The 15,744-nt window shown below is 43.6% G+C and overlaps 1 protein-coding gene across 1 annotated transcript in view; it reads right to left on the bottom strand.

The window, feature by feature from the left end:
* Positions 1–15,026, bottom strand: part of sntg2 (syntrophin, gamma 2) — a 403,287-nt gene extending 388,261 nt beyond the window's left edge. Inside the window, exons 1-2 of the mRNA XM_070884354.1 lie at positions 15,000–15,026; positions 8,713–8,850 (exon numbers count right to left, since the gene is read on the bottom strand). Of these exons, the coding sequence (XP_070740455.1) occupies positions 8,713–8,850; positions 15,000–15,026 (165 nt within the window). The remainder of the gene's footprint in view (positions 1–8,712; positions 8,851–14,999) is intronic.
* Between the last annotated feature and the right edge of the window lie 718 nt (positions 15,027–15,744).

Below are 15,744 nucleotides of genomic sequence, written 5' to 3'. Positions count from 1 at the left end.
TGCAAAGTATAACACATTCACCACACGCAGCAATTCAAGAAGAGGCCCCACCTTCTCAGGACAACTAGGGATGAGCAATAAATGCTGGCCTTGCCAGTGACGTCTACATTCTGAGAATGAATAAAACAAACTGGTCTGCTATGTGAATGGGAGGAGAATTATCTATAGTAATCTAAACTGGTGATTAGCCAGATTATTGTGTGCCTCAATAAACTGTTCTTGTATTGCTATTGTGTCTACTGCTGCAATTGAACTTCGCACAAGGGAAGAGAAAGAAAAATGATGAGGATGAAGGCAAGGTGTGAGACCGATACTGGCCCTGTGCTGGAGAGACTTTCCCCACTGCAAAAGCTGGACGAGGAGAAGGAACTAAAATCAATAATCTGGCTTAAACCAAAGATAATTGAACCAAGAACAAATAGTTTATCCAACTCATACTCCCATTCCCTTTATTGAAATCTATTACTGTCAGTCAGACTCTTTTCATGATTTGATGAGAGCAGTTCTGTAAAGACTCATAGTATCATTTTCTAGCGACCAAGATTGACTTGACTGCTGCGGGCTTACCATAAACAGTCCCTGACTCCAGAATTTAATTTCCTTCTTTTTGTTCTCAGCAGTAAACACACATGATGTATATAACCTGATTGCCGCGACTTCAAGTAATGGACACACTAATCCTATATAGGCTGTCAACATTCCTCAAAAACAAAATCCCCAGCCACAGATATTGTGCTGTTTATGCTCTTAAAATTTAACACTGAAACGTCTACTAATTTCACAGTTAATGAAGTTATGATAGTTTTGTTAGTTTGATGGACCCAACATTAACCACTTTCTACAATGGGGTTATGCCACAAATCCTGCCACTTTTTGTCAGTTAGATTTTCTTCAAATTTACATGGCATTACTTAGAGCTATAACGTGCCTGCCTTGTCTTCTAAAACTCTGGGGGGAGAAATTTGACTGCTTTGCGTCTCCCATTAGCGCCTGTGGAGGAAGGTAATGGGGTGCTAAGAGGTTACCGACTGGGCGCGGCGAATTCACCAATGCCCACGACCTTCCCTGGCGTTTTTGAGCTGGCACTAACATTTACCACCTTGCTCTCTTGTGCCCCGAAAATCGTGACATCATCTGGTGTGCAGTTTCCCATTACCGCCCGGATATGGTATTCGCTCCCGCCCCCGACTGCATCGCCGGGCACCAAGAACAACGGCTGTAATATATAACGACATACGGTCTGCCCACCATCAGGGGGCACTACCGTCGGAGGTCCTAGGGTCATAGGTACATTTGTGCTGGGCCCAGTATATAACCTGAACTTCACCTTCGTATCTTCACTTCTGGTAGCTATTAAAGACTGACCAGGTTACACCTAGTCACTGGCTCACAGTACGGAGTTCATTGTATCATTTCATACACTACAACTGGCGACGAGGCAAATACGAACCCATGCAAAAGTATGGTGAGCACAGCACGATCGATTTCTGTTGGAATTCTCGAGAGAGATTCAATGAGGGAGAGAGGATTGGGGAGATTTCATGGATCGCCTTGGCCAGTATTTTGTGGCAAACGACCTAAACAAAGATGAGGATGCAGAGAAGCGTGGGGCAGTTCTTCTGACCATCTGTGGCCCCACTATCTGTGCACTCATCAAGAATCTGCTCTCACCCACTCTTCCTACAGAAAAGGATTACAAATAACTGTATGCTCTAGTTCGGGAATACCTTAAACTCATGGAAGGAATCCTCATATCCAGATATCGCTTCTATACACACGTTCGTCCAGAAGGCCAGGACATAGCAGCATTTGTTGCTGACCTGAGACATCTTACAGGGCCTTGCAAATTTGGGTCTGAGTTGGAAGACATGCTGCGTGACTTTTTCGTGATTGGAGTCAACCACGAGGCGATCTTAAGTAAGCTGCTGGTTGCGGAGACGCTGGACCTCAGCAAGGTCATCACCATCGCCCAGGCTTGCCTGTCCATGCAGAAAAGCACGAAGCAGATATCGCAACAAAAGAAGAACTCCATGGCAAGTACTGTGTACAAAATTGCATCGACAGCCGGCAGAGCTGCACTGGCCGGGCCTACTCGACTGTGTCTGCCAGACCGGGAGCCGCTCAAAGTTCGCCATCGAGGGCCTACTCGACTGCGTATGCGAGAACGGGAGCCGACCAAAGCCCGCCATCAGGCACAAATCCGAGCTCAATGTGTTGGCGTTGTGGGGACAATCACCGACCCCATCAGTGACGCTTCAGGCAGTATGTATGCAGAGGGTGTGCGAAGACGGGGCATCTTCAGCAGACGTGTCCACAGCAGAGCAAGCAAGCTGTGACACACTACTTGGATGATGATCAATTCAGCGTGGATCTGATGATGCAGCCCGAGGCACTTGAGAGCTCCGAGGAGGAAGTATAAAGCCTACGTGCATCCTAACAATGAGCCAAGCAATAATGATGGAGGTAAAATTAAACGGCGTGCCAGTATCTATGGAATTAGACACGGGTACGAGTCAATCGCTAATGAGCCAGAGGACTTTCAAAAAGCTGTGGGAGACCAAGGCAGAGAGACCCAAGCTGAGTCCGATAAATGCGAAGTTATGTACCTACACCAAAGAGCTCATATCAGTGATCGGTAGTACATGCAGTAAGAGTGTTGTACGAGGGAGCGGTTCATGATCTACCATTATGGATTATCCTGGGCAACCGCCCATCGTTATTCGGCAGGAGTTGGTTCGAGAAAATAAAATGGAAATGGTACGATATCAAAGATTTGTCATCAGCGGATGATGATTTGTGTGCTCAAGTGCTGAGCAAATTTCCCTCACTGTTTGAACCGGGAATTAGCAGCTTCAAGGGAGCCAAGGTGCAGGTTCACCTAGGCCCAGACGCAAGGCCCATCCATCACAAAGCCAGGGCGGTCCTGCACATGATGAAAGAAAAGGTCGAGCTCGAATTGGACAGGCTACAATGTGAGGGGGTCATCTCACCAGTCGAATTTAATGAATGGGCCAGCCCCATTGTTCCGGTGTTAAAGAGCAATGGCACGGTCAGGATTTGTGAAGAGTACAAGGGCACGATCAACCGAGTTTCGAAACAAGATCAGTACCCACTACAGAAAGCTGATGATCTGTTTGCAACTCTAGCCGGGGGAAAATCATTCACAAAATTGGATCTAACGTCGGCCTACGTGACACAAGAACTGGTTGAATCATCAAAAAAACATGTGCATCAACACGCACAAAGGACTGTTTATTTACAACAGGTGCCCTTTTGGCATTCGTTCGGTGGCAGCCATATTTCAGAGAAACATGGAGAGCCTATTGAAATCCATCCTCAGGACCGTGGTATTCCAAGACGACATCCTAATCACAGGACGTGACACCGCTGAGCACCTGCACAATCTGGAAGAGGTTCTGCGTCGTCTGGACAAAGTGGGACTCAGACTGAAACGTTCGAAGTCCATTTTCCTGGCCCCAGAGGTCAAATTCCTTGGACGAAAGATTGCTGCAGATGGAATCAGGCCTGCAGACATGAAAACAGAGGCCATCAAAAATGCACCCAGGCCCCAGAATGTTGGTGAGCTGCATTCGTTCTTGGGTCTTCTCAACTACTTCGATAACTTCTTACCCAAATTAATCACAGTATTCGAGCCTTTGCACAAGCTGCTCAGGAAAGGAGACGACTAGGTGTGGGGTGAACTTCAAGACAAAGCCTTTGAGAAGGCTAGAAATCTGTTCCCACAAGCTACTGGTACTGTATGACCCATGAAAGCGTCTAGTTTTGACCTGTGATACGTCGTCCTACAGGGTCGGCTGCGTACTCCAGCAAGCCAATGAGTCAGGGAAACTACAACCAGTTGCATACATGTCTCGAAGCCTGTCCAAGGCAGAAAGAGCCTACGGCATGGTAGAGAAAGAGGCTTTAGCATGTGTTTATGTGGTAAAAAAAATGCACCAGTATCTGTTTGGGCTTCGCTGCGAGCTGGAAACCGATCACAAACCGCTATATCATTGTTCTCGCAACATAAAGGTATCAATACCAACATGTCGTCCTGCATTCGGAGGTGGGCACTGACATTATTTGCCGATGATTATGCCATTCGCCATAGACCAGGCACCGACAACTGCACTGATACATTGAGCCGGTTACCATTGCTCACACCGGAGGTGGAAACGCCAATGCCTACAGAGCTACTCATGGTCATGGATGCCTTTGAGAGTGAAGGGTCGCCTGTCACTGCTCAACAAGTTAAGAGCTGGATTAGCCAGGATCCGAACCTATTGGTTGTAAAACGTTGTGTTCTTAATCGGGACTGGTCGACCATCCCCAAGGAAATGGGTGATGAAACCAAACTGTAGAGCCATCGCAAAGATGAGCTTTCCATCCAGTCCGACTGTTTATTGTGGAGTAGTCATGTTGTAATGCCCAAGAAAGGCAGGGCGAGATTTTTACGGGAGTTACATAGTACGCATCCCGGTATTGTCATGATGCAGGCCATCGCCAGGTCCCATGTTTGGTGGCCTGGCATTGATTCGGACTTAGAGTCATGCATGCATCAGTGCAGCACTTGGATGCAGTCAAGCAATGCCCCAAAGAAAGCTCCACTCAGTCTGTGGTCCTGGCCATCCAAACCGTGGTCTAGAATCCACATTGGCTTTGCGGGCCCCTTCCTCAGTAACATGTTTTTTGTGGTGGTGGATGCATACTCCAAATGGATAGAATGTGTGATCATTTCATCCAGCACGTCCACTGCCACCATTGAGAACCTGAGAGCAATGTTTGCCACACATGGTCTGCGACAATGGATCGTGTTTCACGAGCCTTGAGTTTCAAGAGTTCATGAAACACAACGGTATAAAACACGTGAGGTCAGCCCGTTCAAACCTGCATTCAATGGTCAAGCGGAGCGGGCAGTTCAAACCATCAAACAGAGCCTGAAACACATAACTCACGGTTCCTTGCAGACATGCCTGTCACGCATACTGCTCAGATAAAGGACAAGGCCACACACGCTCACTGGGGTCCCACTTGTGGAACTATTGATGAAGAGAGGCCTCAAAACCTCTCTCTAGTCCATCCTGATCTTAACGATCATGTCGAAACCCGACGTCAACGCCAGCAGTGGTATCACGACTGAGCCGCAGTGTCATGCGACATATCTGTCAATGACTCAGTGGATGCACTTAACCATGGTCAAGGGCCCAAGTGGCTCCTGGGCAATGTTACGGATAAAGAGGGTAACCGAGTGTGTCTGGTTAAGCTCAAGAATGGGCAGATGTGCAGGAAACACATTGATCAAATCAAGCTAAGAAACACTGACAAACCGGAACAGTTGGAAGAAGACACTGCGAGCTTAGACGACCAACCAACTCACGTCTAGCCATCAGAAGAACCAACTGTGGTCAACGCCCAGCTCCAAGTCGTGAGAGACTCGGAATACACTGGGATTGCACTGAGACTGTCAACCAGGGAGCGAAGGGCTCCGGACCGTCTGAACTTAAATATGGACTTGTGCCAAGAACTGGGGGGGGGGGGGGGAAATGATGTAATGCATGTACATACAGTCTGCCCACCAACAGGGGGCACTATCGTCGGAGGTCCTAGGGTCATAGGTACATTTGTGCTGGGCCCAGTATATAACCTGAACTTCACCTTCGTATCTTCACTTCTGGAAGCCATTAAAGACTGACCAGGTTACACCTAGTCATTGGCTCACAGTACGGAGTCCATTGTATCATTTCATACACTACAACATCTAAAGGAGGCATTGTGACCGCAGCTGGCTGCTTGGGGAGTGATATTTAAAGGTAGTGGTGGTCAGGTAGGACAAACTTTATTTTTCGCGCCAGTCTGGTGCCTGTTGAATGTTTTTGACGACAGATTGCTGCACGATTCCTCAGCCGTCCACTCTCTTAGAGTGCTTGGGGTGCGAATGGAAGTCACACAGTCCTGTGGCCCCACAGAAATAAAAGGAAGAATGTTGCAACCCATCATTGGCCTTTCCCTTTAAGCGAGGGAAGGAACCTGTGATGCTGGCAGCACTGCACTGAATATTCGTCAGCGCTCTGCCACTACCGCCCCTCTCACACATTTTAGTGCTCTAAGGGAAGTGGTAACACTTGAGTTAGTGCTTCACTTTCCTCGGAGCGCTGAAGCTGAAGTTCCTAGGATGAAAAAAGGATTATCGCTTGCCTTTTCTCACTTCTCAAAAGTTATCGCCCCAAATGGGACACAATAGAATTCCTAGCCCTAGGGCTTATATTTTCCACCCTAATTTTAGCCAAAAGGTAGCTATCACCATAAAGTACAGAACTTTGCTATGTTTTCATACCTGCATTTTCACTAACCAAAGTATTTGTTCAACTGGTCCGCCATTTCTTTGTTCCCCATTATAAATTCACCTGAATCTGACTGCAAGGGACCCACGTTTGTCTTCACTGATCATTTTATCTTCACATATCTATAGAAGCTTTTGCAGTCAGTTTTTATGTTCCTGGCAAGCTTCCTCTCATAATCTATTTTCCCCCTCCTAATTAAACTCTTTGTCCTCCTCTGCTGAATTCTAAATTTCTCCCTGTCCTCAGATTTGCTGCTTTTTCTGGCCAATTTATATGCCTCGTCCTTGGATTTAACACTATCCTTAATTTCCCTTGTTAGCCACGGTTGAGCCACCTTCCCCATTTTATTTTTACTCCAGACAGGGATGTATAATTGTTGAAGTTCATCCATGTGATCTATAAATGTTTGCCATTGTTTATCCACCGTCAACACTTTAAGTATCATTTGCCAGTCTATTCTAGCCAATTCATGTCTCAAACTATCGAAGTTACCTTTCCTTAAGTTCAGGACCCTAGTCTCTGTATCACTCTCCATTTTAATAAAGAATTCTACCATATTACCAAGGGGCCTCGCTCTACAAAATTGCTAATTAGTCCTTTCTCATTACACATCACCCAGTCTAGGATAGCCAGCCCTCTAGTTGGTTCCTCGACATATTGGTCTAGAAAACCATCCCTAATACACTCCAGGAAATCCTTCTCCACCGCATTGCTACCAGTTTGGTTAGCTCAATCTATATGTAGATTAAGGTCGCCCATTTCACTATCCTCCCTCTTTGCTGTTGGCATTCCCGAGCTGCTCACTGAGACATAAATCAGCTTTGTTAGTGCCACATTTATCTTTGTCATAATTTCAGGACAAGAAAAGCTTACCAATAAATACTGGCCTAAAAACAAACTACAGGGCTTTGAATTTTACGAGGTTCTAGAGATAGAACCGAACTAGCTTGATTAATCTGCCTAATCAAAGCTAATCTTCTTTCTCTTCTTTCCTTTTGCACTTACTCATTTTGCTCTCACATGACAAGCACGCTAATCTTTACCTACTGTTATTAATTCTGATTAGCAAAGGACTTGGGAGATCTGCTGAAACTGTTCTTATTTTTTCCAGTAAATCTCAAGTACCATTCTCCATTGTCCTTCAGACAAGAGGAAGTTTCATACATACATCTATCAAAACTGCCATTAATATCAGCCTGTGTTTGGTTAGCAAGAGGCTACAATTCAGGCAATGTCAGTGTTTCCCCCCCCTGGAGGTGGAAGGCCATCTGGTGATCTAGCCGAGTACTGACCAAAGTTGACCAATTTTTTGCATGGGCTGCTCCGGGTGACAGCCAGCCCGAGACCTTATTATGTTGTCGGAAATCAAAAATTCGATCAATTCTACTGCAATGACTCCACTTATCAGAACAATTTTAACTCTAACCAATTCTGTTCTTACAAGTGGGCTTTTAAAAAATATGATGTGAGGTAATTTACTTGCTTTAAATAGGCTCCATGCAGGGGAGGCTTCAACCGTTCACCATTTATGGTGAAAGTGTAAATATATTCTTTATAACCATGTTTACTATTTTGCTACAGATAATGAACAGTGAATATCTTTCCTCCATGTGTCAAGGTGACTACCAATTGATTTCAATCAGTATTCTCTAAATTACCCAACTTACAACTGTCATTCATTTCAATATGCATTGTTCAGTTTCCATTATATTACTTAGGTTTATGGCCTCTCGACGCCCTTATCCAATTTGATTCATGTAATATAGATCCGTTCCTTTGATTCTTAGTGTTAAATTTATTAGGATGAAAAAGAATGATGCAAAAAATATACAGAATATTACATTCTGAAAGCATGTTCAGACCGTGTTTGATGACTCTTTTTGTATGAATGTTGCAATCATCAAGGTGCGGGAGGTTAGTGATGGGGAATGGAAACTATTTAATTTCAGGAATCCATTATCAGCACCCAGCACTCCCAGGTCAGGTCTAGCAGGTTGGACACTGTGTAAAGCTCCCACTCCTCTCCGTCCAACCTCAGAAAAGCAGCATCTACTTCACCAGTGTGACATTTTCCCTTTTCCTGCAACAGTCATCCTCAGTCTCCTCTGAGTTGGATTGTAAATTAGTGCTGCTTAATGTTAGTCTATGCTCAATGGAAACTGGATTAATACTGCCCAAACTAATTTCATGTGGGGTTCTTACAGGCAGCAAACCGAGAAAGCTTCATCCCGTTAATTTGGGTTGGATTTAATCCCAGATCACTGAGAGAAAAGGCTGGTACCTAAACAATTGGACCACCCAGTTCCCCATATTCAGTCACTTGAGAACATGTATAGCTTCAAAACAGCTTGCATTAAAATAAACTACTTACATTTGAATCAGAATCACTCCCACTGACACAAATGACATCTTGCTTTTGAATTGTTATAACATCTTTTGATAGCTTTAGTCGGATGTCATAGGCATTCTCAGACTCCTCATCAAAAAGACGTGCTATACCAGTCTTAGTCTGCAAAACAAAAACAATTTTGTTTGTAAAATATCTCTTATTTTATGGTTATCTTATAATCTTAACAAAACACGATCTTTGTTCATTCCCAATTTTTTGATTCACATGTTTCAAAATGTATTTTCCCAGTTTTCTCCCCTGCCCTCCTAAGGTGCCTAGTCTTGCTGGAATATGATAGCACAGATATTGGCATCCCTCAGTATCTCAGCCAAGTGCTACTCTTCACAACTGAGCCTAGATAGTGAGTGTAGCCAGGCTATTTGACAATGGAGATTGTCGTAGTTGACGCTGTGCTCACCGAACATTCACATAGCACACAGTATCCAGAAGGCATCACTCGGTCGTGATTAGCCACAGGAAAGCTGGCTGATTATTTCTCCCTCACTTGCCAAGGTGGATTGATGCCCATTTGATGGCAATTGTATGTTCCAGTTAAGATCAGCACACTCAATACAGTCCAAGGATGAAATCTGGGGTCTTCTGGTTTGTACCACTTAGTACCACAACAACTAGCACCTTCACTCACTAACCCACTGGGATAGCTTTAGGATCAGTTTTACTCAAATTATTTGCATTAAAAAGAAGCTGGTAGCCAGTTACTGTCACAATGCAAGCATTCTTATTATGGTGCCCAGTTGTCTTGAAAGATGCTATATAAATGCAAGTCTTTCTTTAAAAGGTAGGAAGCTGCATTCAATGCATTTCTTAAGAAGTAAGAGATAAGAGATGTGGTGAGAAAGTGGACATGTTCAGGGTGAATCTATTGAATCAAAAGAGACAGACTGGATTCTTTTCTGTTCCTGAAGATTGTTTAGTTCTAATTCCAGATGATCAAAAAACTTTTCTCTTGCTCTAATCAAAAATGATCAAATTTAAATAATAATTCTAGATGCCGATGGCTCTATATATTAATACCATTAATATCTATTGTTTTCATTTATGACTGATGCAGTATACATAATTGGAAAATAAAATGCATTCTTGATATTTTTACAACGGAATGCAGGTTATGAAATGATGCTTGCAGTGATGCCATTGAATGTTATCATAAAATGACCATGTAAAGATCAGCTGTTGCTCATTGCACACTCTGGCACCACACCTCAGGTGTCACACTTTTTATGCGCAAATTATAGTCCTCCACGTACTGAATTTCTATATATATCTTAAAATCTTATCTTAGGCTGGCACGTGAAAAATTTATCAGGGAAACTATGACAACAAATTTCACAACCTGGTATAAGGACGGGATTTGTCCTAGACTTTTGAGTCCATTTTCCTCTATGGGTGGATGTTGGGTATCTGACAGATACAGAGTACCAGAGGTGCTCTGCATGGCATAGACACATTCCTGGTGCAATTCACCTCTTGGGCTTTTCATTAGAAATTCAGAAGGGAATGAGCTGCTCTCCAGGCCAACGACATCGAGGCCTTCCATCTTCTGCTGGAGAACAACAGCCAGAAGGTCTCAAGCCTTCAAAGTGGCCTTGGTAGTGGTTTGAAAAGCAGATTGCACTTATCAGCAAAAATCTTCAGGTTGTTCCAGGGTTCCAAGTAAATGCGGGCTCACTTACATCAAGTGGGAAAGATCCAGGAAATTGTAGAGCAGTACAATGGGGGAGAAGTTCTGATGTAATGGGCCTCTGCCCCTTTTCCTCTTTGCTGTGCCTGGGGAATGCTGAATTCCTGGGCATAGTGAAGAGGAAAATCCACCCTTTCGGCTTGAGTTGGCTGTTAAACACCCTCAGCACAGCAACTAAGCAGCAACTAAACCAAAGTCTAGACAAAAATATTGCATGTTTGTCAGATTTTGCAATATACGGAGAAACACCCCAGCAACAATAATAGCGATTGACACAGGAGTCAGAACGTCTTGGTATTCTCAACTTTAAAGAAGACAGAGAAAGCCAGAAAAATGGAATTATTGGTCATGAAATGTGGTGATCCATGGGCGGCAGCTAAAGTGCGGTGGAGTGTGCGGTATATTCCTTACGACCTCTCATCACACAGACTTTACAAGATGGCCCTTAACACAGGAACTTGTCAGGTGACCTGGCCTCTTTATTCTTATAATATCAGCAATGGCTGCATTACCTAAGTAGTCCACCAGGTGGAGCAGTATCCACTAGATGGAGCTATATATTATATTTCTCCTTCCTTAATGCAGAAGCAATTATAACAAACTATCGTACATGTATACATACCAGATTATATGGACTTATTTTGTCTTATTTACAAGTCAAACTTAACCATTGGTTTTCTGTTTTGAAGAGGATACCTTCGCTCTTGAACAGAACCTTCCAAACATGGTGTCGAACTTAGACTCATTCTAGGCTGATCCTGAGGAAAGTTTTCCTCCAGGGGATACCCTTGATCTACATTTGAACTCTCTACAACTTCAGAGTGTTTGTCTGCCTGACTCGGACTCAAACTTAAATTCTGACATTCTCTTAGACTTGTTTTGAGTATATTTGATGTAGGATTTGCTACTGGTACTCTACTTGTAATAAGATTATCTGATGAATCAGAAATAATCGAATCATTCCAACTTTCAACACCTTCCACATTTGTAGGTAAAATATGATCAATATGAACAAACCTAACCTTTCCATGATCAAACATCTTGACCAAATATATATGCGAAGACCACATATCTTCACCACTCTTCCTGGTAACCACTTTAAACATTCATGGTGATGCTTCTTCACTCTAAACTTCTGATTTAATTTCAAACTTCTCTCTATTACTCTACCTCTATCATGATTCTCTTTCTGTCTCAATTGTTTTTCTTCTACACACTGTGCCAAGTTTGACTTTAACAGGGAAAACCTGGTTCGTGGCTGTCATTTGGAAACAACTCTGCTGGTATTCTGCCAGTAGTTGTATGAGGAGTATTATGATAAGTAATTAGAAAATTTTCCAATTTGTGGTCCAACGACAACTGTCATTTCTTTGGATTTGGATCCAACATTTGCTTGATGAGGACACATTTTACAATTTGTACTGTGTGTTCTGCTGCACCATTTGAAGCAGGGTGGGTTGTGGAACCTTGGTATGTTTCACATCGTTGCGGCTCGTAAACCGTGCAAATTCTTCTGAACAAAATTGAGGCCCATTATCAGACACAATTTCTTCTGGGAGGTCATATGAAGAAAATAATCTTTGCAAATTGTCTAGTGTTTTACTAGTTGTTAGTTTCCACATCAGAAACACCTCTACCCACTTCGAATGGCTATCAACAACAATGAACAATTGCTGTCCTTCTAGCTCAGCAATATCGATATGTAACCTTTGCTACACCCTGGGACGCCATTTCCATGACTGTAATGGTACTGATGGTGATTTCTTGCTTACCGATTGAAATGTTGAGCACTGACTAATGATGTACTCTATATCTTTATCGAGACCTAGCCATCATAAATAATTACGTGCAAAACTCTTGATCAAGCACATTCCCAGGTGCTGGTCATGAAGATCTGCTAATAATTTGGACCTGAATTTATTTGGTATAACTACTCGTGCACCCCACATGATACAATCTTTATCCACAGGCAATTCATTCCTACGAGTAAAGAATGGATGAATATCTTTCTCTTTTTCCGGGTTTGGCCAGCCAGTTGCTATGTAAACATACACCTTTGGCATAATAGTATCACGTTTGGTTGCTCTACCAATCTCTTCAGCTGTGACTGGCAGTTTATCAATGTATGAAAAATAAAACACTTCTTCCCTATCGGGTGCAACTTGCGAAGAGGATGGCAACTTAGACATAGCATCAGCATTACTGTGATCAGCTGATCGTCTATACTCAATGTCATACATATATGCTGACAAAATCAAAACCCATCTCGGCATTCGGGCAGCAGTTAAGGTTGAACAGGGGTCTTTGGATGGAGGATTGCCGTCAGGGGCTTATGGTCCATAACAACGGTCAACTTATGACCATACAAATATTTGTGGAACTTCTTGACCCCCAAAATTAACACCAAAGCTTCCCTTTTGATTTACCCATAATTACGCTCACTGGCACTGAGAGTGCATGAATCAAAAGCAATTGGTCTTTCCTCCTCACTATGTAGCACATGAGAGATCACTGCCGCAAATCCATAAGGTGAGATGTTACATGCTAGCTTGATCTCCTTAGATACATCATAGTGAACTAACATGGTGCTCTCAACCAACTGGCTTTTACACTCCTTGAATGCTGCATCGCATTCTCCTGACCACTTTCAATGGACCTGTTTTTTCAACTGCTCATTCAATGGATGTAGTCAAATTTGGTAGGAACTTCCCATAATAGTTCAAAAGATCCAAAAATGATCGCAGTTCAGTGACATTCTTGGGAGTGGGTGCATTTCTAATTACATCCAGCTTTCCCTTGGTTAGATGTAAACTATATTTGTCTACTCTGTACCCTAAGTATTCCACTGAGTTTTGAAATAACTCACACTTGTGAGCAGTCACTCGTACTCTGTGCTTCTCTAACCGTTTGAGCACTTCATTCAATTTGCCTGTTTGGTGCTGAAATGAGTATGTCATCTGATTCATCACCCCTTGGAATATGGCGGGGTTGGGGGGGAAGACACTCCAAATGGTAACCTATTAAAATGTTATAGGTCCAGATGAGTATTTATAGTCAAGCATGACTTGGACTCCTCATCTAGTTCAAGTTGTAAGTAGGCATTTGTAAGATCAAACTTTGAGAAGATCTGACCACCTGTCAGCATTGTGAACAAATTTTCTACATTTGGCAATGTATTAGGGAGATTACCCTCTAGAACCTGGTTTACAGTTACTTTATAATCACCACACAACCTTACCTTACCATCTGACTTCGGTACAACAACAATGTGTGTAGCCCAATTACATAGATCTATCTTAGAAATAATGTTCTCAGTCTCTAGTCTTTTGAGTTCTTGTTCAACTTTTTCCTTGAGTGCATATGGTACGGGATGTGGCTTACAGTAAAATGGTCGAGCTTCCTTCTGTGCTCTGACGCTCACCTTGAAGCCTTGGATCGGACTGCCTGTTTCGCAGAACACCTTCGGATACTTCTTGATGACATCATCCTTCAATGCAAATCTTGTTTCAACACAAAAAATCTCACTCCACTCCAGCTTCAGTGATCCCAACCAATTTCTACCTAGTCATCATCATCATAGGCAGTCCCTCGAATTGAAGATGACGTGTTTCCACGCCAAAATGTTTACAGGTGGTTCAATGAAGGACCTAATATTCCGGATCCTGAACTAAATCTTGAAGGCTGGAAGATGCCTGTGTGTGGATTTTGTTAACGTGGGGTGGCCGTTGCACACCAGCCAGCACACGGGCTTGACAGAGCTAGGTCTTGTTCCAGTGGCAAGGGTTATCCAAGACGAATGGAGACCAGCTCTGCTGCACAGACCTAGTGCGTACACATATCGCAGTGTGGGCTGGTCCATGCTGTCCCTGGGCCCTCACCTCTTCTGGGCCCCGAACTCTCGCCTATCCTTCGCCCCGACCTCGCCGCTCCTGCTGTACCTGCCCATGCTCCAATCAACGACCTAAATCTTGGCGATGTCCAATCCAGTCGCCCTCTTCGCTGCCATTGCTCTCCTACTCCAGCACGTGCTGCTCCCTGGAGTGGTATGCCACCATGTTGCTCCTTCCACTCCCCGGCCTGCTCCGATGGTGTTCACAGGCCGGGGGCCGCACAGACATTGTCTCCTGCCACTACTAAAAGAGGCAAGCACTGAAATTGATCCTTGTATTTCACCGGTACGGTGATACGTCGCACCACAGGAATGTTCTCTCCTGAGTAATCTTGCAGTTCTATTTTGGATTTCTCCAATGGGAAGTCACACAATTTGTCGAAATATAGTGATTCCGGTACTACGCTCACGGATGCACCAGTGTTGATTTAGAAACATAGAAACATAGAAACATAGAAAATAGGTGCAGGAGTAGGCCGTTCGGCCCTTCTAGCCTGCACCGCCATTCAATGAGTTCATGGCTGAACATGCAACTTCAGTACCCCATTCCTGCTTTCTCGCCATACCCCTTGATCCCCCTAGTAGTAATAGAAACATCCTGGTTCCTGCAATATCTACTTGGATGATGATACTTTTCGAATCGCTGTTAGATCCCTTTGTGCTTCTGATGACATGTACCTCCTTGTCTTGTTGCTTTTTTTCCATGCTATGTACTCTCTGAGGATTTATACATATAGCCTTGAAAGTTGATTTACTCTTCAGTCGGCATGCCTTCACAAGATGCCCAGTTTTCCTGCAGAAGAAACACTCTGCCTTCACATATGGACAACTTTTTGCAATGTGTTTTCCCAGACACCGATAGCGTGATTTCAATGCTCTGTTACCATTGCCAGTTGCTGAGACCTTGTGCCCAACTGCCTTTTACTTTTAACCTGCAGACAATTCACCTCGGTTGTCTGATGACTGGAAATGGCATGAATTTCTCGGGAATATTAGTCGGCCATAGCCATTGACATAGCTGTCTGACAAGCTAAATCAAAAGTCAAGTTAGGAGTTGTCAATAACTTTTTTTTGATTGCTTTATTTTTCTTCCCACAAACAAAGCTGTCACGCAATGCTCAGTCCTTAAAGTTTCCGAAATGACAGGGAATGGCAGTTTAATGTTACAATGTACTCACTGATACTCTAATCAATTAACTGATCTCGTATTCCAAAATGATAACTTTCAGCAATTTGCAGGGGCTCAAGTCTGCAGTGCTGTTCTAACTTGCTTAGAGTCGCCGTAAGTGATGTGTCCTTTGGCTTGACAGAAACAAGCACATTTTTCAGGGTTTCATACACCTCGGGACCTGCTTCATTTAGGAAAAGAGCCCGTTTTCTTTCCAACACCACCCAGTTACAGTTTTCATCATTGGGGACTTCG

This window comes from Pristiophorus japonicus, chromosome 7 (genome assembly GCF_044704955.1).
Source record: "Pristiophorus japonicus isolate sPriJap1 chromosome 7, sPriJap1.hap1, whole genome shotgun sequence".
Classification (NCBI taxonomy): Eukaryota; Metazoa; Chordata; class Chondrichthyes; family Pristiophoridae; genus Pristiophorus; species Pristiophorus japonicus.
The sequence above is the reverse complement of the archived record's forward strand: the minus strand, read 5'-3'. Positions and strand labels throughout refer to the sequence as shown.